The sequence below is a fragment of the Protopterus annectens genome, chromosome 12.part0 (genome assembly GCF_019279795.1).
Source record: "Protopterus annectens isolate FY-2018-M chromosome 12.part0, PAN1.0, whole genome shotgun sequence".
Classification (NCBI taxonomy): Eukaryota; Metazoa; Chordata; order Ceratodontiformes; family Protopteridae; genus Protopterus; species Protopterus annectens.
Window position 1 is genome coordinate 33,862,069 of NC_056746.1, and position 24,352 is coordinate 33,886,420.

Below are 24,352 nucleotides of genomic sequence, written 5' to 3' on the forward strand. Positions count from 1 at the left end.
GCAATTTGTGTTTTCAGCGATGTGGTCGGGATGAAATGAAATTAAGTGAAATGAGATTCCACAAAACAAAGTAGACCGATACATATAAATATATATATATATATATATATATATATATATATATATATATATGTGTGTGTGTAAATATACACACACACACTTTGTCTTATATATGAGTTTATAATGAATAATCACTGATGCGTCTCATCAAAACACAAAACATCAAACAAACTCATCAGCAATTACCATTAATTGCCACCAAAATCATCAAAAATTAATTGCAAATATAAGCCAATAGGTTCCATTTGTGATTACCAAAAGAAAAACAAAAAAAAGAAGTTATGCACTCACCATAATGTTCCATGTGTGTTTTCCATCTTCACCTTCATTCTTACCAGGATGGGTCCAGATCCGATCCTCGGATCCGACTCGACTTTATATACAAGCTTGAGGTCTTCCACTAGCTCGTGGCCAAACCCTATCCCAGCATGCACTAGGAAAGCTCCCCAGATCTTGTTTGCAGTTATAAAAGAGGAATACAAAATAAAGACAGCTTAATACCTTAGATAGCAATAAAGAATGTCAGAGCTTAATAATATCCAATTGTAGCAACTCCAGGAGTAAAAACGCTGGGGGGAAGTAGGGTGGGATGTAAGAATGAAGGCGAAGATGGACAACACACATAGAATGCCATGGTGAGTACATAACGTCTTTATGTGTTGTTGCTCTGTCTTGTCTTCATTCTTACCAGGATGAGACAGAGTCCCAAGCACCATCTTTCTTGGGTGGCTCAAGGGAGAATATTCTTCAGAATCGTAGAACCAAAACAGGCCCTGTTCCTGGAGGCCAAATTGACTTTGTAATGGGTGATAAAGGTATGCGGTCTTGCCCATGTTGCCACAGCAAAAATGGTATCAATTGGTAATCTAGCCATACATTTGGAAGAGGTTGCAATGGCTTTTGTAGAGTGGGCTTTAACTCTGTGGGGAAGATCTCTGTTCTGAGATTTATAAACAAAAGTTATGCAATCTGAAAGCCATTTCCAAAGTGTAACCTTTCTTTGAATCTGAATAAGATATAAATAGTTGGTCAGATATTCTGTAGTCCTTAGTCCTGTGTAGAAATGCAATTGTCTGTGTACATCCAGTTGGTGTAGCATGTATTCTGCTTTATTTTTGTAATTTGGATAAAAGACTGGCAGTTCTATGGATTGGTTCAAATTTCATTCTGAACATACTTTTGGCAAAAAGGAAGGATTTGCTCATAAGGAGACCCTGTCTCTATGGGACAGCAAGTAGGGGGGCTTTATTGACAAGGCTTGCAGCTCTGACACTCTTCTAACAGAAGTAACTGCTATCAAGAAAACAGTTTTCCATGTCAAGAATTTGAGTTCACAAGTTGATGCTGGCTCATATAGGGGAAAAATTAAACGAGATAGGACAAAATTTAAATCCAGTGGTGTTGGAGGGTATTTGACAGGTCGTCTTAATAATAAGGTACCTTTAAGAAAGGCTTTACACAGTCTGTGAGACATAATATTGAGGTCAGATTCACCTAAATGGAAACTGTATATTGCTGCGAGCTGAGCTCTAATAGTAGCTGCGGCTGTGCCTTCATTGAAAAGTTTTGCTAAGAATTCAAGTATGGAATTGACTGGGGCAGAAAACAGGTCAATACGATTATGAGAAGCCCATAACGTGAATCTTTTCCATTTGCTTCTATTTATTTATCTCTTTGAAGCCTTACAGGAAGATATTAGGATGTTTAACTGATGAAGAGAGGTCAGGAAACCTGGCTATGGTTGGAATTGGAGCAGCCAAGCTGTCAATTTGAGAGTTTTATGGGAAGGATGGAGTGTTCCTGATGCATGAGTCAGAAGGTCTGGAACTGGGTCCAGAATCCAAGGCTCCTTCCAAACATGATGCCACAGGAGGGGAAGCCAGATTTAATGAAGCCAATATGGGGCGATGAGTATCAAGTCCTTTCCCAAGCAATTAACTTTTTTCAGAACTTTGGATATTAAAGGGAAGGGAGAAAAAGCTTAAAGGAGTCCTGAGGGCCAATCGTGAACAAGTGCATCTCTTGGTGACTCCCCCAGAGGGGGGATAAGGGCAAAATAGCCACTGCATTTGGCATTCCTGGATGTCGCAAAAAGGTGACAGCAAGGCTGGCCCCATTTGCGGAAAATCTTTTCCTTTACTTCCTGTTTTAGGGACCACTCCTGAGGCATCAGAATCGCTCTGCTGAGTTTGTCTGCTATCACGTTGGATTTCCCAAGGATATGCATTGCTATCAGAAAGTGCTGGGAGGAGGTCACCCACTCCCATACACTTAGGGCCTCTCAACAAAGGGGGTAAGATCTGGTTCCTCCTTGTTTGTTTATATACCATACAAGTAACATGTTGTCTGTCTGTTTTGCAATAGTTCCCAGCGGAAGAGAGTCCTGGGAATGCTTGCAATGCCAGTAACACCGCTCTCATTTCTAGGACATTGATGTGCAAATGGGCCTCATGATCCTGCCAAGTGCCTTGGACTGTCTTGCCCAGGTAATACCCCCCCCATCTGAGAGGCGTCCATGGTCACTGTGGCTAATGGTTGGGGAAGCACAAATGGTTAGCCTAGCATCACATGAGTGGAGTAAAGCCACCAACGAAGGTCTTTTCTGGAAGATTCTGTTATCACTACTTCATAGGACATAGGCAGTTCCTGCATCAACCACTGAGTAGCCCATAGCCACTGTTGAATTTCCATGTGCAGGCATGCCCATAGCCACTGTTGAATTCCCATGTGCAGGCGTGCCCATAGCCACTGCTGAATTCCCATGTGCAGGCGTGCCCATAGCCACTGCTGAATTCCCATGTGCAGGCGTGCCCATAGCCACTGTTGAATTCCCATGTGCAGGCATGCCCATAGCCACTGTTGAATTCCCATGTGCAGGCGTGCCCATAGCCACTGCTGAATTCCCATGTGCAGGCGTGCCCATAGCCACTGTTGAATTCCCATGTGTAGGCGTGCCCATAGCCACTGTTGAATTCCCATGTGCAGGCGTGCCCATAGCCACTGTTGAATTCCCATGTGCAGGCGTGCCCATAGCCACCGTTGAATTCCCATGTGCAGGCGTGCCCATAGCCACCGTTGAATTCCCATGTGCAGGCGTGCCCATAGCCACCGTTGAATTCCCATGTGCAGGCGTGCCCATAGCCACCGTTGAATTCCCATGTGCAGGCGTGCCCATAGCCACTGTTGAATTCCCATGTGCAGGCGTGCCCATAGCCACTGTTGAATTCCCATGTGCAGGCGTGCCCATAGCCACTGCTGAATTCCCACATGCAGGCGTGCCCATAGCCACTGCTGAATTCCCACATGCAGGCGTGCCCATAGCCACTGTTGAATTCCCACGTGCAGGCGTGCCCATAGCCACTGTTGAATTCCCACGTGCAGGCGTGCCCATAGCCACTGTTGAATTCCCATGTGCAGGCGTGCCCATAGCCACTGTTGAATTCCCATGTGCAGGCGTGCCCATAGCCACTGTTGAATTCCCATGTGCAGGCGTGCCCATAGCCACTGTTGAATTCCCATGTGCAGGCGTGCCCATAGCCACTGTTGAATTCCCATGTGCAGGCGTGCCCATAGCCACTGTTGAATTCCCATGTGCAGGCGTGCCCATAGCCACTGCTGAATTCCCATGTACAGGCGTGCCCATAGCCACTGTTGAATTCCCACGTGCAGGCGTGCCCATAGCCACTGTTGAATTCCCATGTGCAGGCGTGCCCATAGCCACTGTTGAATTCCCATGTGCAGGCGTGCCCATAGCCACTGTTGAGTTCCCATGTGCAGGCGTGCCCATAGCCACTGTTGAATTCCCATGTGCAGGCGTGCCCATAGCCACTGTTGAATTCCCATGTGCAGGCGTGCCCATAGCCACTGTTGAATTCCCATGTGCAGGCGTGCCCATAGCCACTGTTGAATTCCCATGTGCAGGCGTGCTTATGAGATCAAAGTTATTGCTGCTGCCATGGTCCCCAAGTCTTTCAGGACTGTCCTTGCTTGTGTTTTTTTCTTTGAAAGAAGATTTACAACCTGACATCGTAGAACTTGTACTCTTTCTGGAGGAAGTTTGGCCATCATCCTGGTTGTGTCCAATTCTGCTCCTATAAAAATGATACGCTGAAAAGGCAGCAAGGCAGATTTCTCATAATTTATTGTAATTCCCAGGTGAGAGCAGAGCTGCAAGGTGGTGTTTCTTGCTTTTAATAGTAGATGCTCGGTGGTGGTGGTTAGGAGCCAGTCATCTAAATATGGAAACACCCAGAATCCTAGGCACCTCAAGTGAGCCGTGACTACTGCCATGCATTTGGTGAACACTCTGGGGGCTGTTGTGAGGCCAAAGGGTAAAGCTTGAAATTGGTAGTGACTGGCTCCCAGCTGAAAGAACAGGTGCCTCCTGGATAGCCTGTCCAATCTTATGTGGTAGTACGCATCTTGGAGGTCTATTGAGCACATCCAATCATCTTGTCCCAGAAAAGGAAGTACTGACTGCAGTGTTACCATCCGTAACTTGGACTTTCTTCCAGATTTGTTTAGATTGCTGAGATCCGGAACTGGTCTCCAGTCCCCTGTTTTCCTTGGAACTAAAAAGAAACTTGAGTAAGTTCCAGATCCTATTTCATCTGCGGGGACTGTTTGGATGACTCTTTTGTCTAGCAACCTTCGAATTTCTAGCATTGCCTGTTCCCTTTGACTGGGTGGAACGTCTGGGATCTTTTTTATGTTTGGGACGGGGAAGGAAAAGGGTATGAAGTAACCTCTGGATATGATACTTTGTACCCACTTGTCTTTTGTTATTCGTAGCCAGGCTTCTTGGTACAAATATAAGTGACCCCTGACTACCTCCAGAGATGGACAGGTGGGCCTCCACTCAGGAGTGCTGAATGGGCTTACCAAAGAAAGATTCTCTGTCGCCCTGATTTTGCAGACCCCCTCTGCTGCGTGGTTGGCATCTTCCATTACTACTTCCCCTTCTGCTCCTAGGGGAAGATTCACCACATGTCCTGGAAAGCTCACTGGGATTTTTGAAACCACATTCTTCCACTTCCTTTCTGACCTTTGGGGTATGGTCTGGTAGGTAGGAAAAAAACAGACTCCTATGGCAGAGAGAGTCTTCCCTTCTTGTTCACACCTGGTTAGTGTGTCTTTGACTTTGGGCCCGAACACAGACGAGCCAAAAAGAAGATTTAAAGGGTTCTGCAAAGTCACACAAGCGCATCCAAGAATGTCTCCTTAGGGATATTCCTGAACCTGCTGGTATACTCGCTCCATCTGCTGCATAAGAAATCAGCCTCATGGAAGAGTTTACCACTGAATTTAAGGTAGGGAGCTGAGAGGAAACTTTCTCTGACACCCCTTCAGCTGCTGAACCTTGGAAAGTACCTCCTAACTCCTTCATAAAACATGAACAAATGCAAGTAAAACTTAGTAAGGAATACTTTAGAAGACTTAAATTAATCCTGAAAGCAGCATTGAAATCTGGGAACAAAATCCAAGCAATAAACCAATTTGCTCTTCCTACCTTTCTAACTTACAGTTTTGGAGTGATTGACTGGCCTCAAAACATGTTGAATAGATTAGATAGGAAAACAAGAAAGATGCTTCATGCTCAGCAAATGATTTATAAAAATCATTGCATACCAAGATTATATATTCCGCATTCCAAAGGATGGATGGGCCTCCTTGAAATTGATTATATGTATAGATCGGCAATCGAGGGACTCCACACATATCTGCTGCAAGACCCAAACGTAGTGAAAGCTTTGAAACATGAGAATAAATCTTAGACGACTCCCCTGCTTAATCTAGCAGAAGCTTATCAACATCAAGCAGGAATGGAAATCAAACCAGAAGTAGATAAAAATCAGGCAGCAACTGAATGTGCCAAATATCAAAACAAAGAATATAAGGTGAATGATGAGATGAGAAGGTAAGAAATGTGGAAAAAGCATAAATATAGTTGCAAGTACAGAAAACTTCTGGAAGAACCCCATGTTGATCAGGAATGAACATAGGAATGGTTAAGGAGAGGCGAATTCAAACCAAGAGATGAAAGGTTAATATTGGAGGCCTAAGACAGTGGGCTGTGTACACGTTGGTTTATAAAGTCCATTGAACATGTGGGAGAAACAGACAAATGTAGGTTTAGTAAAACTGAATTGGAAACAGTTGCACACCTCGTTGCTGGTTGTGACATACTAATGCCAGAAGGACTGTATACTGAAAGGCATAATAATGTGGTGAGACTGTTGCACTGGGGATTGTGCAAACATTACAATACTGAAGTGGCCGAAAAACACTGGAAACATGAGCCACAAAGCATCACAGAAAATGAAGATGTCTACATCACATGGGATCATCCAATACCAACAGTTCAAAAGATAGATGGTAGAAAACTGGATATAGTGGGCAAACAAAAGAAGATAAGAGTAGCATTGATCATTGAAATTGTCACACCCAGTGACTACAATGTCTTGCGTACAGAGAGACACAAAATCATAAAATATCAGGATCTGCAGGCAGAAACAAGAGCAATGTGGAAGAAAGATACCCAGACAGTTCCAATAGTAGTAGGAGCAATGGGTCTTATAAAAATAATTTATAATCATATTTAGATATGTTACCAATACATGTAACTCCATATGAGCTGCAGAAGGAGTCATTATTGGGCACATTGCGGGTGCTGCGAAGAGCACTTCTGGCTGATATCAAAGAGTGAAACAATACTAATTTCATGAACTTTAATCATACTTTGACTTAGGAATGGGGTCCATTCCCATTATAGTATTAGAAACCCAAAAGACTTGGAGAAATTAAAAAAAAAAGATCGCACTGTAGTCTTGTAAAGTAGGTCCAATAATTCAGCGATCTAAAAGCAAAGGTTCCTGAAGAGAAAATGCACTTTCCATACCTGTCTATTGTGCGAGACTCCTTGTTTGGTGGATGAACAGAAGTAATTTCTAAAAGTTCCTTCTTGGTGACTGCTGCCACCACCATAGCATCAACTGGGATTCCCTAAGTTAAAAAGTGTTTGTCTGAGGGGGAGGTGATGAACTTATTTGGCCTCCAAGGAACAGGTTCCACTGAATCTGGAGACTCACACACCTTTCGAGAAACTAAATCCAGAAGTTCGTCAAAAGGCGGAGACACCCCAGTGGAGAAAGGGTGAGATCTAAAAGCCTTCGGGTACATGGACTTCTCTGCTGAAGGGTTGGTGGACTTCCAGCCGCCTCTCTAAGTATTTCTAAGATGTCTCCAAAGGAGACATCATCAGGAGGTGACCGTGGGGACCCTTTGGCTTCATTGAGGTCTGTATCTGAAGTGATGGACTCCTCTGAAGAGTCTAAATGCTTCCTCTTACATAGCCTCTTCCAAGGGACATCTTTGAAGGGGTGTCAGAAGAGTGGTGAGCACCCTGTGGGGCATACTGAGGCTTAGGATCTCCGCATCGCTGTGGATACAAGGTTATAGAAGCAGACACCGGTGACTTTGGGGGAAGAACGTCCAGAGATGACTGTGGAACTGCCTGTAGAGACAGCACTTTCATCACCTCAAAAGCCCCCCCGCCCCTGTTCCAAGGAAATCCCTGGATCTGAAGAAACTGAGGGAATCCCTGGAATCAAGGAGAATGGATCCAAGGCTGAGGTAGGAGTCGAGCTTACCTAAGCCAATGACCCAAGGGGCAAGTTCGGATTTGACAACTGTCCGATCCAACTCGCCTCCCCAGACCTGACTGAAGAGCATCGACTCCTAGACTCCTCGAGCTCTGATGGAACTGAGGATGTCAGAGCAATGACTGGATCTGAAGATCCCGTAATAGGTCTCAGTTTTGAGAGTTCCACCAATATCAGCTCAGGACATTCCAACTTGGAGGTCCATGGTCAGATCAGAGGAGGAATCAAAGTAGAAGCGGAAGATGTGGTCGGATCTAAAGCCCTCGAGGTTCGATCTGATAACAGCTTGGCCACCGCCGGTGTCCTTAACAGCCTCTGCACCACTTGATTCACATCATCATCGGATAGGCTCCTGGAAGACCGAGTGGAAGGGGCTGGAGACTTTGAAGGCTGGAGAATAGGACATCTAAGAGTAGGGGAAAATGGCTCCAATACATGGGACTGGGTCCACAACTCGAACTCCACCGACACCAAGACTGATGGTGTCGGTGCAGTAGGTTTCTCGGCTCTGACAGGCTTAGGAACTAGTGAGGAAATTTTTGTAATTTTTTTGGAAGGCTCTGATGGATTTCACTGGAAGAGGAAACTCTGGATTTGTCAGATCTAGAGGAAGGAGACTTATCAGATTTTGATGAACCCGGACCTTCTTGTATTGCTTCCGAGAAGGGTTTTTTAAGAGACCTCTTAGGATTAATTTTCTTTTTCCTTTCCAGAAGAGCCCTGTGACTGAAGGAGTGACATACTGAACAAGACTCCTGGAGATGGACAGCTTCTAAGCAATACATGCAAATAGTGTGTCTATCCATAAGGGACATTTTCTGTCCACATTTCTCACATTTCCTAAACCCAGAAGGTTTTGAATCTTTAGAGGACATTTTAAACACAAAGTATAACAGTAAGCAAAAAGGCTAGAACATTTTTTTAGCAATAATAATAACAGCAACTACAACAGTAGTTCAACAATCAACTACAAATGTAAAGAGAAAGAAAAAAAAGGGGTGGTCACAGCCCTCTAACGTAAATGGGCTATGCCTGGAAGAGAGAAAGAAGGGGGAAGCCCTCTAACTTATACAGGGCAAGGATAAAGAAGTTCTCTAACTTAAGTAAACTAACTTTAACAACTATATATATATATATATATATATATATATATATATATATATATATATATATATATATAAAGCTAAGAAACAGGAGCGTAGTAGTAGTAGTAAGAACTGAGTAAATAACTTCTATTACAATCAGAAATTATCTCGAGTACTTAGACATTCTCAATGTCTTCTTTAGCTTTTTATTGTAACATAGTCAATATTTAGTCAATATTGTTTACTGCTCACATGCTAATGCTTAGCAAATACTTTGCTTTTCAATTAATAATGTTAAGATATAGACAAAACAAGATAAGCCAGTCTCAATTACATTCCGTCAGACCATCTCAGATATAAAATGACACTGATGCACCATAAGTTGATTAACCTTCTAAGATATTTTCATTTATGATATAATAAAAGATTCTTCTAGTACCAACGTACAAAGACTCAGCAATTCCAAATGCAGGGATCAGTTGTAACATCAACAGACTTTTGTACAATAAGTCACACCTCTGTTCAAAACCTTGTGAAATTACAACCTTTTCCTAAACAATTTTGCAAGAAGAATCACAGTTAAGTAAAATTTAATCAAAAGTAGGCCTTTGGATATCAGTGTTCTTTATACATATTACTATAAACAAACACGTTACCTCTGTTGCGATTTCAGCTGTGCTTGGTAGATAACTGAGTAGAAGTGGGATATTCTGTGACACTGTATACTGAAATGCTTTGCTAGAATTATAAAACAAAATTATTTGATAAATGAATTAGCTTTACAACAACATACTATTCAAAATATATTTCAAGGAAACTGGTACTAGTTAGTACATAGCTGACACAAAGGTAGTTGTAGTACATATCTGACACAAAGGTAGTTGTAGTACATATCTGACACAAAGGTAGTTGTAGTGCATATCTGACACAAAGGTAGTTGTAGTGCATATCTGACACAAAGGTAGTTGTAGTACATATCTGACACAAAGGTAGTTGTAGTGCATATCTGACACAAAGGTAGTTGTTGTACATATCTGACACAAAGGTAGTTGTAGTACATATCTGACACAAAGGTAGTTGTAGTGCATATCTGACACAAAGGTAGTTGTAGTGCATATCTGACACAAAGGTAGTTGTTGTACATATCTGACACAAAGGTAGTTGTAGTGCATATCTAACACAAAGGTAGTTGTAGTGCTTATCTGACACAAAGGTAGTTGTAGTGCATATCTGACACAAAGGTAGTTGTAGTGCATATCTGACACAGAGGTAGTTGTAGTGCATATCTGACACAAAGGTAGTTGCACAAAAGGATCACTGGAAATGAAAAACTAAGCATGTATTAGCTGTTGGACTAACTTTCTCTGTAGTAAACCAGTTTCAAAGACATCAGCTAAACATTAAGAAAGCCAAAATGTATAGTGCAGTGTTCAGAAGCATATGATCATTCTGTGTTACACTGAAAAAAGTCTTTCCATTAGGACAAAACCAGAACAACAAATGGCTATATGTAAAAAATAATATCTGTTAATAGAGCTTGTATTGTAAGCAACATGTATACTATAGACCTTAACTAACATTGCTTGCAAGCAAAATCGGTTAACTGAAAACTATGCCAAACACAGCAGAACATATTCCTGGTGGAATGAAGCCTTTAATGAATAACACACACACACACACACACACACACACACACACACACACACACACACACACACACACACACACACACACACACACAAGCATGCATGCACACACACACACACACACACACACACACACACACACACACACACACACACACACACACACACACACACACATGTGCACGCACATACACACACAACAAAAAAAGAGAAACTATCATTTATACCATCACATGAAATAATGTACTCTTGTTTTAAAGAATAAGTTAACTGGATTAAATTATTTTATTGTTAATGTTTTTTATTAGCTTATTTCAAAACACTGTAAAGACAACAGATTCCAGATAAACGTTTGAAATACGGTTGCAGTAACATCAAACACAAAACACATAAGATATTTACAGTACAAACAGACTTGAAGAACTCATTAGTTTGCCTGTGCAGATGTCTATTCTATCTAAACCAGTGATGTTTTAGGACTATCTTAAACTGTCCCAAAGGGACAGACTCTAAGCTGAATTCAGTTAACCTTAGTTACTCCTTACTACTGAATCTCTACTCCAGAAGAAAAAGGCAAATAAAGGCCGTTTTCTCCAAAAATCTTTATTAGTCCATGGTTAAGCACTTACACACATCTTTAAACACTACAAGGCAGTGGAAATATATTCCAATCATGCAGGAATCAGAGCATGAAAAACTTGTGTCACCTGATTTGTGTAGACTACTCCCAGCAGTTGTCCATTCCAAACATGTTTTTAAAAAAAGCAGATGGCCATTAAAAAAAAGGCACAGCTCACCTTTGAAAATGCAACAAAATACTGAGAAGAAGGACAGTTGTTGAAACATCTTTCAATAATTCAGGTTATTAATGTTGCATATCTCTTGTATTCAGATGAGACACTGATGCACTGTGATTGGTTTAAGTTGTTTATTGTACATAAACACATTAAGAGCTGTAGCCTGAATATATATTTAAGCTAACTGACAGACTCATTACTTCAAACGCACTCACATGTGCATCTCCATTCATGCCTGCATTCACTCTGACTATACAAATGGCACTGATCTTGCACATGCTCAGTGATGTATATCCATGTGTTATTTAGCTACAGTGGCTGACTAGGTACAATACGCACAGCGATCTACATCCTCCCTCTTTGATTTGTTCGACATGCGATAGGAGAATAAGATATTTTTACAAACTAGATATCACATCAACATTTAACAACAAATACATTCAAGTCCAAGTCGCTGTGTATCTCGGAATGGGTCTGGAAATTCTACCCGATCTGGTCAATAAAAATTTTGACTGGTTTTAGCAACAGAGACAGTCTCTGGGGATTCTTTTACAATTTGAATTTGGGAATTACATCAGGATTACTTGAAGAAAGTACACTGTCCTCTGGAATTTGAACAAGTGTAGAGTCACTCTGAGAAGTAGTCTTTGGCACAGGCAATCCGCTGCATCACTGGTTCGGAGACTGGTAGTGTCTTCGATTCCCTCTGAAATCCATTCCATCAGATTGTATGATGTAAGATCTCAGTTCTTCAGAAATAATTTTGACAATTCCCACTCGGTCATATTCTTTACATGTTTGCATTCACACAATCTCGCCGTGTCTTAATGGTCTGAGAGGTCTGCTGGATTTATCATAGTACAACTTTTGAAACTGGCGTTTTTTCAAAAGTTGAGTCTTGACCATTCTGTTGTTCTTTGCATTTGGAATCAATAATTGTTTGCTGATTGGAAGAGTTGTTCTAGTCTGTCTGGACATTAATCTCTGAGCAGGTGAACCAAGCAAATTATCTTGAGGAATGTTTCTGAGATTAAGTAGGTTAAGAAAAACACTGGTACCATCTCTCCTGGATTTCTCCAACAAATAGGGCTCTGCCCCAGATTAAGAATTTCTCACTCCTCTTAGATAACCTTTCTTCATACTAACACTACTACCCTTGACTTCACTGTTGATTTATATATTATTATTACTATTAACTTATAGGTACCCACTCAAGTGGGAACTCTACTAACGGACAAAAAATGTGTAAATATATCTCAATGTCATTTTCTGTCACCTGGTATATTAAGTACATTTTATTCCAGTTGTATCGTTATTCGCACATACTTTGCTATCAGTCTCTGGAAACCTATACACTACGATCAGTTGTATACATTGTTTTACTGATACTGCCTCACTTACACTACTATTTGTAATCTATTGACTGTTAAGTATTTTCTTAACTATGTTTTTTCTTGTGTATTTCTCTGTGTGCAGCTTTTCTCCCTGGGCCTCTGGTGAAAAAGGACATGTTGTTTAGTCAGACTATCCCAGTAAACAAATGTAAAATAAATAAATATTTTGCACTTTGAACTGCATGCTGAGCTAATCCCTCAGACTGTGGACACTCTGGACAACTAGTAACATGAAGAAAGTCCCAAGGCTCAGCAAAATTCTTGAACTTCTGACTTGTAAACTGTGCACTATTGTCAGATACAATTTTGTGCGGACTACCATGAACAGAAAAATGTCTCTTCAGTTTTGTAATGACAGTGCTAGACGTTAAGTTAGGAAGAAGGTCAATTTCATACCAATTCAAATAAGAGTCTACTAACACTAAGTAGTGTTGACAATTCCATTAAAAAATATCAGTAGCAACTGTCGACCATGGTAATTTAGGAATCTGTTTAAGCCAAAGTAGTTCTTTTTGTTGGAGCAGTCTAGTACTATTGCAAATAGAACATGCTAGAGTTTCCTTCTCTATATCTTTTGACATAGAAGGCCAAAATACAATGCCTCTTGCCCATCTTTTGGTTGAATCAGTACCCAGGTGACCACAATGCAAAATCTTGATATATTCCTGTTGTAATGCTGTAGGAATTACTACTTTAGAACCTTTCATGATGATTCCATATCTTCCATTATGAGCCCATCTCTGTAAGGAAAATATTTCTGTATGTCAAGTGGTAAACTGGTTTGTTGTGCTGGCCATCCTTGACTGATAACATGTTTCAGCTTCTGGAGAACTGGGTCTTGAAGCTTTATGATTTCTGACTTCATCAAGGCATAAGGAAAAATGTTAGACTTCCATGACTTCGAAGTCTGCTTTTTCATTATCATGTTGTTCTGTTGTTTGTATGTGCACTCTTGACAAAGCATCAGCAAGGTACAGAAATTTGCCTTTTGTATAGACAATATTGAAATTGTACTTTTGCAATTTCACCATCATGCATTGCAAGCATGCTGGGCTGTATGTACTGGCTTTTTCAGAATTGTAACTAGAGGTTGGTGATCAGTCTTTATTTAAACAGAACTGCCATAAATATAACCATGGAACTTCAAACATGCGAATTCTACTGCCAAAAGCTCTTTTTAAATTTGGACATACTGCATTTCAGTTTGGGTTAAAGTTCTGGATACATAGACTACCGGTATGTCTTCTTGAAGACATGCTGCACAAAGTCCGTACTCTGAATCATCACATGAAAGAGTTACATGTTTGTGAACATCATAATATCTCAATGTGGGTGGATTGGCAAGTTTCTGTTTCAGAACGTCAAATGCTTTTGGTGTTGTTCCAACCAGGAGCAATTTATATTTTTGCATGTCAGCTCATGTAACGGTGCTGAAAGCTCACTCAGGTCTGGAATGAACTTTCCTAAATAGTTGACTATACCATGAAAACATTGTAAAGATGTGACATTTTATGGAACTGGTATCTCAAGAATTGCTGTTTGTTTAGAAGGATCTGGTTGTAAGCCAGAACTTGTAAACAAATGACCCACATAAGTAACTTCTTTCATTCTGAATTTACATTTTTGAAGATTCAGTTTAAGATTTACTTCATGAGCATGGTCTAGAACTTTCTTGAGGTTTCTATCATGTTCTACTTCACCATTGCTCCTACAATAATGTCATCTACTATAACGGGTCTATATTAGTTCACCGAAATGTTATTCCAGCGAACACCTATTCAGCGAACCGTAATCAGCGAAAATTGTGTCAGCAATTCCTCAGAATTTACTAAGGGCAACTAAATAGTTGCCTGAAGCACAACGGACCAACATTTACGTGACTCGAATCCACTCAAGTGGGGGGCTTCACCCCCCCAACTATATATACCAACTCCGAGATTGCACTACAGTGGAGAAAAGGGCAAAGTCCTGTAGTTGTCCATTGTCCTTTGGGCAACCATTTTTTATTTCCCTTAGTGAATTCAGCGAATTGCTGAAGCAAGTTTCACTGTTTACAGGTCGCTGAATAGGTGTTCACAAGAATGCCATTTTGGTGATCTACTATAGACCCACTATAACAGCATATGGATAACCAGAAAAAATGTGTTCCATTTCATGCCGAAATACTTCACTGGCAGAATACATCCCAAATGGCATTCCCCAGAATTTGTATCTTCCAAAAGGTGTACTGAAAGTGGTTAACAATGAAGATTTGTGATCCAGCGAAATCTGCCAAAAGGAACTTTTTGCATCTAGGACTGAAAAAACAGTGACATCTGGCATGAGAGCGGCTACTTCTTCTACTGTGCACATCGGATGATGAGGACACAAGTGCTTTGTTTAAATCTCTTGTATCAATACATATTCGAATATCTGAGTTTTTCTTATCAGCTACTACCATGGAGGATACCCATTCAGTTGGTTCTTCATTTTGGAGTAAGGAAACCTAAATTCACCATTTTGTCAAGTTCTGCTTTTACTTTGCTCTGCATTGCTACCAGAACCTTCCTTGCTGGTTTGACAACTAGGCTTACTTCATGGTTTAAGTTTAGGAAATATGTGACTGGAAGTTTGCCAAGCTTGTCTGTGAGATATCAACATATTCATTAAAAGTATTCTGTCTAAAACTATCGCAGTTGTTCAGACTTATATTATTAAATGAAATCAGTCCCAATCTCAAACTGTCTTTGAGGCCTAACAGTGACTGCACGTGACTTTTGACTATGTAAAACTGCAAGTCATCTCTGTTCTCAGCAGAATGGCATGTGAGAACTACTGCACCATCAGTTTGAATCTCTTCACCACCATAAGCAACTAGTTTGTCGCACTTTGCTATATCAAGTGTCTCACCAGCTTTTACTTTAGCAAACATTTGTGCTGATATAACATTGCACTTGGATCCAGTGTCTACTTTAAGCTCTGCAGGTTTCATGTTAATCCAAACAGTACAAAATATTTTACTCTTTGCTGCCAACCGATAATCTATTGTGTTAACTGCTTCATCAATGACAGAGCACAATCCACATAGAAAGTTTGCTCACAGCTCTCTGTCTGATCGGCTTGCTTCTTCAGTTGCTCTCTTTTAATAAAAGGATGTGCCACTTTACACTTGCAAAGCCTTTTGAAATGATTCCATGTTTACATTTATGACACTGCTGACCAAAAGCTAAGCACTTTTCTTGTTTAGGTTCATGACTGCCTCCACAATTATGACAGTTAACAATAAGGTTGGTTGTTGTGGCCCCACTCATTTTATATTTCTTTTTCATCTTAGCTTTATGTTGTACACTATCAACATTCGCATTGGCAGATAGTCCATACATGTTTTTCTCATTCGTAAGCATATTCGTATGCTTTTCTGTAAGCTCATGTATTTGACAAATCTTGATGGCTTTGCTCAACATTAAATCATTGTCTCAAAACAAAATCTTTCTTACTGCATCATTATTAATACCACACACAAGCCTGTCTTTTATCATCTCATCACTCAGATCACCAAATCTGCATGTTTTTGCTTTATTTCTTAAGTCGGTAATATATGCTGCTATAGTTTCACCAGGCTTTTGATTTCTTGTGTAAAACATGTCTTTCCATTATAGTATTCATTTGGAGGTTACACATTTCTCTAAATTTACATTTTAAGCACTCAGGGTCTTCCTGCATTTCAGCCTGTATCACAATATGGCAGTTCTCCCCCTCCCCTGCATACATGGCAGGTACATACACAAATGAACACCTAAATTAAGAAGTATGAATGCTTTTTTATGTGCAACTTTATCAGAAAATGCAGCCTGTATGAAAATATCATATTTTTGCTCAAACACACGTCAATTATCAGCAATATTATTATCAAACACCAGTAGTCTAGGTTGCAAAATCCCTCCACTACAACAACAAAATAAGTTTAAATATAAGTATAGACCAGGTACTTGTAATTATGTTCAAATGCACAACAATCTCTCTGAAAAGCCGTTACTTTAACACTGCAAACACTCCGGACACTTTGGATACCTCAAAAAGTTTCAGGTAATGTAAAAAAGTAGTACATTGTGAAAAAATGCAGTTGATCTAGCCTTTTCATATATTTTAACACTTCGGAAATTATTTCGGACACAGCTGCATTTATTTCAAATACCTTTATCAGTATGTCTCAGTTTCGGACATTTTGTTTATCTCAGTAATTATTTCAAATGTTTTGATTGCTTTACCACTTATTCAGCAACTGAAAAATCATTTAAAAGAGTTTATGTACCTTTGAATAATCACTGATCTGTTTGTGAGTTGGCTCCTTTATATTCAAACGCTTCTAACTGCGCGTCTCATGGTTTGTGAGTTGTTTCACTTTGGATCCCATTCTAACACCATGTCGCATGTCTCATGCAACAAATGAGACATTGAGGCACTGTGATGGGTTCAAGTTGTTTAATGTACATAAACACATCAGGAGTTGTAACTAGAACATATATTTATGCTACCTGACAGACTCATTACTTCAAACATACTTGCATGTGCATATCCATTCATGCCTGCATTCACTCTGATTATACAAAACAACACTGATCTTGCACACGCACAGTAACTTATACACACATGCAATCTAGCTACAGTGGCTGTCTAGGGACAATGATCTACAGTAATGCCAGTCCATTGTTTGCAGGCATGGCTGGGAAGGCCATTCTATGGTTTGCAGATAAAGCTGGTAAGGCCATTCCATTGTTTGTAGACATGGCTGGTAAGCCCATTCCAATTTTTGCAGACATGGCTGAGACAGACATTCCATTATTTTCAGATAAAGCTGGTAAGGCCATTCCATTGTTTACAGACATGGCTGGTAAGCCCATTCCAATTTTTGCAGACATGGCCGGGACGGCCATTCCATTGCTTTCAGATAAAGCTGGTAAGGCCATTCTATTGTTTGCAGATATGGCTGGTAAGGCCATTCCATTGTTTGCAGACATGGCTGGGACAGCCATTCCATTGTTTGCAGACACGGCTGGTAAGGCCATTCCATTGTTTGCAGACACAGCTGGTAAGGACACCCTTATGACCAGGAATGACTATAGCAGTCCTTCAAGCCTCAGGCATAAAATCACTGGACAGCCAGAGATTGAAAAGATTCCAAAATAGGTGTGTGAGACTGTGTTTCATTCCTCTCTATCTATTGCTCCGCCCCTACTCCACCTAGGTGATGGCTATACCTCTCTGACCATAGTGTCCCTGCTACTGCTTACAATTACTCATTACTCTACCACAGCTCTATACAACTCCTCCTTCAGCTTCCTCTAATGTTTAAGCCACACCCTCACAAAGCCAGCTCTCATGCTGTCCGCCAATACACTCATACCCCCCTACCTCTTACCTCACTGCTTATATTCCCAATATACTTCACTGCTCCAAACCCCATGTCCTCCTCCCCTACTTCTTACCTCACTGCTTATATTCCCAATACATTTCACTGCTCCAAACCCCATGTCCTCCTCCCCTACTTCTTACCTCACTGCTTATATTCCCAATACATTTCACTGCTCCAAACCCCATGTCCTCCTCCCCTACTTCTTACCTCACTGCTTATATTTCCAATACATTTCACTGCTCCAAACCCCATGTCCTCCTCCCCTACTTCTTACCTCACTGCTTATATTCCCAATACATTTCACTGCTCCAAACCCCATGTCCTCCTCCCCTACTTCTTACCTCACTGCTTATATTCCCAGTACATTTCACTGCTCCAAACCCCATGTCCTCCTCCCCTACTTCTTACCCCACTGCTTATATTCCCAATACATTTCACTGCTCCAAACCCCATGTCCTCCTCCCCTACTTCTTACCTCACTGCTTATATTCCCAATACATTTCACTGCTCCAAACCCCATGTCCTCCTCCCCTACTTCTTACCTCACTGCTTATATTCCCAATACATTTCACTGCTCCAAACCCCATGTCCTCCTCCCCTACTTCTTACCTCACTGCTTATATTCCCAATACATTTCACTGCTCCTAACCCCATGTCCTCCTCCCCTACTTCTTACCTTACTGCTTATATTCCCAATACATTTCACTGCTCCAAACCCCATGTCCTCCCCCCTACATCTTACCTCACTGCTTATATTCCCAATACATTTCACTGCTCCAAACCCCATGTCCTCCTCCCCTACTTCTTACCTCACTGCTTATATTTCCAATACATTTCACTGCTCCAAACCCCATGTCCTCCTCCCCTACTTCTTACCTCACTGCTTATACTCCCAATACATTTCACTGCTCCAAACCCCATGTCCTCCTCCCCTACTTCTTACCTCACTGCTTATATTCCCAGTACATTTCACTGCTCCAAACCCCATGCCCTCCTCCCCTACTTCTTACCTCACTGCTTATATTCCCAATACATTTCACTGCTCTAAACCCCATGTCCTCCTCCCCTACTTCTTACCTCACTGCTTATATTCCCAATACATTTCACTGCTCCAAACCCCATGTCCTCCTCCCCTACTTCTTACCTCACTGCTTATATTCCCAATACATTTCACTGCTCCAAACCCCATGTCCTCCTCCCCTACTTCTTACCTCACTGCTTATATTCCCAATACATTTCACTGCTCCTAACCCCATGTCCTCCTCCCCTACTTCTTACCTCACTGCTTATATTCCCAATACATTTCACTGCTCCAAACCCCATGTCCTCCCCCCTACATCTTACCTCACTGCTTATATTCCCAATACATTTCACTGCTCCAAACCCCATGTCCTCCTCCCCTACTTCTTACCTCACTGCTTATATTCCCAATACATTTCACTACTCCAAACCCCATGTCCTCCTCCCCTACTTCTTACCTCACTGCTTATATTCCCAATACATTTCACTGCTCCAAACCCCATGTCCTCCTCCCCTACTTCTTACCTCATTGCTTATATTCCCAATACATTTCACTGCTCCAAACCCCATGTCCTCCTCCCCTACTTCTTACCTCACTGCTTATATTCCCAATACATTTCACTGCTCCAAACTCCATGTCCTCCCCCTACGTCTTACCTCACTGCTTATATTCCCAATACATTTCACTGCTCCAAACCCCATGTCCTCATCCCCTACTTCTTATCTCACTGCTTATATTCCCAGTACATTTCACTGCTCCAAACCCCATGTCCTCCTCCCCTACTTCTTACCTCACTGCTTACATTCCCAATACATTTCACTGCTCCAAACCTCATGTCCTCCTCCCCTACTTCTTACCTCACTGCTTATATTCCCAGTACATTTCACTGCTCCAAACCCCATGTCCTCCTCCCCTACTTCTTACCTCACTGCTTATATTCCCAATACATTTCACTGCTCCAAACCCCATGTCCTCTTCCCCTACTTCTTACCTCACTGCTTATATTCCCAATACATTTCACTGCTCCAAACCCCATGTCCTCCTCCCCTACTTCTTACCTCACTGCTTATATTCCCAATACATTTTACTGCTCCAAACCCCATGTCCTCCTCCCCTACTTCTTACCTCACTGCTTATATTCCCAATACATTTCACTGCTCCAAACCCCATGTCCTCATCCCCTACTTCTTACCTCACTGCTTATATTCCCAATACATTTCACTACTCCAAACCCCATGTCCTCCTCCCCTACTTCTTACCTCACTGCTTATATTCCCAATACATTTCACTGCTCCAAACCCCATGTCCTCCTCCCCTACTTCTTACCTCACTGCTTATATTCCCAATACATTTCACTGCTCCAAACCCCATGTCCTCCTCTACTAATTTCTTCACCACCTCCTCTACCTCTACCTCCTTACCTATTCCACCCAACAGCTATACAAACATCTGCCCAGGCTTATACCAACTGAGCCCGCTCCTCCACTACAAAGTAAAGGCTATCTCCATAATATATACAGTCCAACTGAACCAACTAAATTTCTCCACTGCAATCCATCAATCGAGTCACACCAAAACATACATTAACTGAAAACTATCTTGTCACACTTTTACACTCTCTACCTTGTCATTATGTGGCGACATACACCCCGATCATGGACCCACTACTCCCACCACACCCATCAGCAGTAAATCCTACAAGTCATTATATATAGTGAATCTGAATCTCTGCAGCATCCCCAACAAAATCTCTGACTTTCACACATGGGCCACTCACCAACTACTGGACATTATTGCCCCCACCGAGACTTGGCTAAAACCCCATTATTAAGGACAATGGATTTTCCCCCTAGACTTTCAAATACTGATGTTAGACAGAACTAAAAAAAAAATAGGATATTCTTGTTACAAACCCTAACAAAATATCCTCAGCAGGAACTCTCCTAAACACCCTCAGTGACCATCTCCCTGTCTTATAAAATGTGCTTCTCCCTCAAGTCAAGGTCAACATCAATATAAATATAAACAAATAAGAAACTTGATCTCTTTCAACTGTCAACAAAGATAAAAAAAAGAACACCACCTAAAACTTCAGTCCAATCACAAACAAAACACAAAGAAATTCTGGAATTCCACTACCTCACTACTAAACCAAGGTAAGAGGAACAACCCCCGTCCACATCCTGACAAATCTCCTGTAGGAATAGCCTCCCTTTTTAATACATTCTTTACCAGCTCCATAGCCAACATCACACAATATTTTCTCAAACAAACCACCCGCACTCCACACATCCCATTCACCCACATCAAGATCACCAACACACTCCTCCTCCCCAACCTACTCCCAACATACACTAAGCCACAACACCCACCTCCCTTCTACATTTTCTCTAAAACCAATCCGAATGTTAACTATAAAAAGACTGCTACTAAAGCTAAAATCTTGCTCTAACACCCCTGATGGCATACCTGCAGAATACCTAAAAATGGCTGCTGACAGGAACTCTTACCCCATAAGCATACTTATCAATAGATCCACCCTTGAGTCCTACATCTCCAAAACCTGGAAAAAGCATTCATTCTTCCTCTATATAAAGGCGGCAATAATACTGACATGACTAGCTTCCGACCTACTGCAATCCTTCCCCATCTCCAAAATCTTAGAGGAATGTATCAATATCCAACTTCTCAACGATCTTCTTGACAAACAAATTCTTTCTCCCTCACAACATGGATACAGACCTGGCCATAGTACTACAACAGCCCTTCTCTCCTTTATGGATAAAGTCAACAGAGCCCACAATGTGGGCAAAATGGTCTCTACCCTCTTCCTTGACCTGTCCAAAGCATTTAACACTGTTTCTCACCCTCTACTCATCTCCCAACTCTAAGATCAGTCTTTCTCTTCCCACTCTAAACCAACCGGTTCTCTAGTTACTTCAGTGAAAGATAACAGGCTGTCAGATGACAATACTCCATCTCCTCTTTCCTCAACTTTCCAAATGGAGTTCCTCAAGACTCTATACTTGGACCACTCCTATTTAGCATATCCATAAACAATTTCCACACATCTCTATCTCAAGGATCTGCCATTCAATACGTAGACAACTCTACTATTGTCTACACAGCCAACTCCTTCTCTGATCTTCTTCAACTAACTCTACAGGCCTTCTCCTCCACTGAATCCTGGATGCACAACAACCACCTAACCCTGAACCCAAATAAAACCAAAATCATACTATTCATCCCTAAGAAAACAACCCCCTTAAACAAAGCTGAGTTCACCATCTACTCTCAGAGTAAGTCCATAACTGAAGTCATCAGCCACACAAAGCTGCTGGAAGTCACTATCAATGAAGACGTGAAATTCGACCTGCCCATTCTGCATAACATTCATAAAACACATCTCAAACTCAGAATCCTCTATAGACACATTCACTTCTTAAGCCCATCCACAAAAATTACACTCACCTCAACTTACCTCCTATCCTCCCTCATCTATGGTGCCCCTCTACTTACCAATATCCAAAGCTCTACTAAATCCAAACTCGAGTCAGGCTACTATAAAGTCGCCAAATTCACTATCAACTCTAAATACTCCACCCATCACTGCACTGCTTTTAAGTCTATCAAATGGCTAGAATTACCAAACTATCTGTCCTACTTGCAACTAACCACAGCTCATAAAATACTCTTTAGACCCCCCTGATTGTCCTGCCTTGAGCTCAACATTCAATTATTACCACACTAACAGGCCTCTTAGATCAAGAGATCAAAAGCGCTTGCAGGTCAACAAACCAAATCTCCCACCAGGACAGCATCTCTATTCTTGCTAATTTGCAAAGAAGTGGAATGTGCTTCACCTGTCCATTAGAATTATTGAAAATTCTACTGTTTTCAACACTTCCCTCCCTAACCACTATCACTAAGCTGGAAAAGTAGCTACCCCAAGCCCCGCAAGACAACGTATTCCACATTATTTTCATTCTGTAATATTTTCCACCTTTACTCTTTTCTGTGTATAAAAAGCTAAGTTAGATAGAGATGATAGACTATACACTTGTAGTTCTTTACTCTACCATGCATTCTTCTCATTGCATTTACTGTATAGATGTTGTACACAGTTTTCCATGTAACTCAATTGTGTAATTCAGCTTATAATTTCAATGTCTGTAATTCAAATTGTTATATATTGATTATTTGTTCTGTGCAGCTTTTCTCCTCGGGCCTCCACTGAAAATGGGATCTGTATAGTCAAGCGGATTTTTCTGGTAAAAAAATGCAAATAAATAAACAAATAAACAAATAAATACTAACCTAGTGTTTGCTTTTTTTTTTACTTCAGATGAGAGTTCTTGGGGGAGGCATAGACAGTAACTTGTGCACAGAGAAGTTTGAGATGAATTTGTCAGGTAATAATGTCTCCGGGTTTCCTATGGGTAATATTGCTATGAATCAACTTGTCACTTTGCTGGACTTCTTCCTAAGATTCCTGATGAAGCTGAAGGATGACTTACGGCTGTCTTTACTACAGGCTGCTAATTTCAGATCAAACTTGGCGTTGCTGCATTTGATTGTATTTCACAGTTGTTTACCTATTTTTTTTTTACTTCAGTTTTAGAGTGTAAGATTTTCAATTTGTTCCTGAGAATGAAAAGTTTGTGTTTTCTTTTTGTTGCAAAGTTTATTTCTACCAGGGGTCCATCATAGGGATTTGCTCCTAAATTTTGCATTGTATTTTCAGAGGACTGGAAGTGATGCCTTGATGCAGATATTGATGTGAGCAAAGAAGCTCTCTGCATATGCAGAGGTAGTGACAACAGGCTCTTCACTGGGCTTTTGAACTGCAATAGGTGATCAATTAGTTACAATTCTAAATATAATAGGGTTCCTGGGCATGTTGGGCTGGGTTCTGATGGTGAAGACCACCAAGAGACAGTCAGACTTGACCAGTGATGGGGTAACAAAGGGAGTAGGTCACTGAGGCACAAATGCTGATGACTAAGTCCAGAAGATCTGTCTCCACCTATCCTGGTGGTATAGAGGGTAAAGCCCTGACTATGTTCCAGGTCACTTGGGCTTAATTTGTGGGTTGGGTAACTGACTGTACAGGTGGCTAGAACGGTGTGCTCTTCTTGGTGGAATGGAACATGCTATTGAAAATATCAATTTATATGGCCTCTGGCAGTGGCCGAGGATTCATGAGGAACACTGTACTCTATGGGTGGAGGGTTTGAGCTAAGGCACACAGGGAGGCACGACCAAAACACCACAGACCTCATTACACACCATCTCA

At 41.2% G+C, this 24,352-nt stretch overlaps 1 protein-coding gene across 1 annotated transcript in view; it reads right to left on the reverse strand.

Annotated features, from left to right (window-relative positions):
- LOC122816124 overlaps positions 1–24,352 on the reverse strand; it is a 446,542-nt gene that overhangs the window by 44,221 nt on the left and 377,969 nt on the right. Inside the window, exon 10 of the mRNA XM_044088883.1 lies at positions 9,463–9,544. Within this exon, the coding sequence (XP_043944818.1) occupies positions 9,463–9,544 (82 nt within the window). The remainder of the gene's footprint in view (positions 1–9,462; positions 9,545–24,352) is intronic.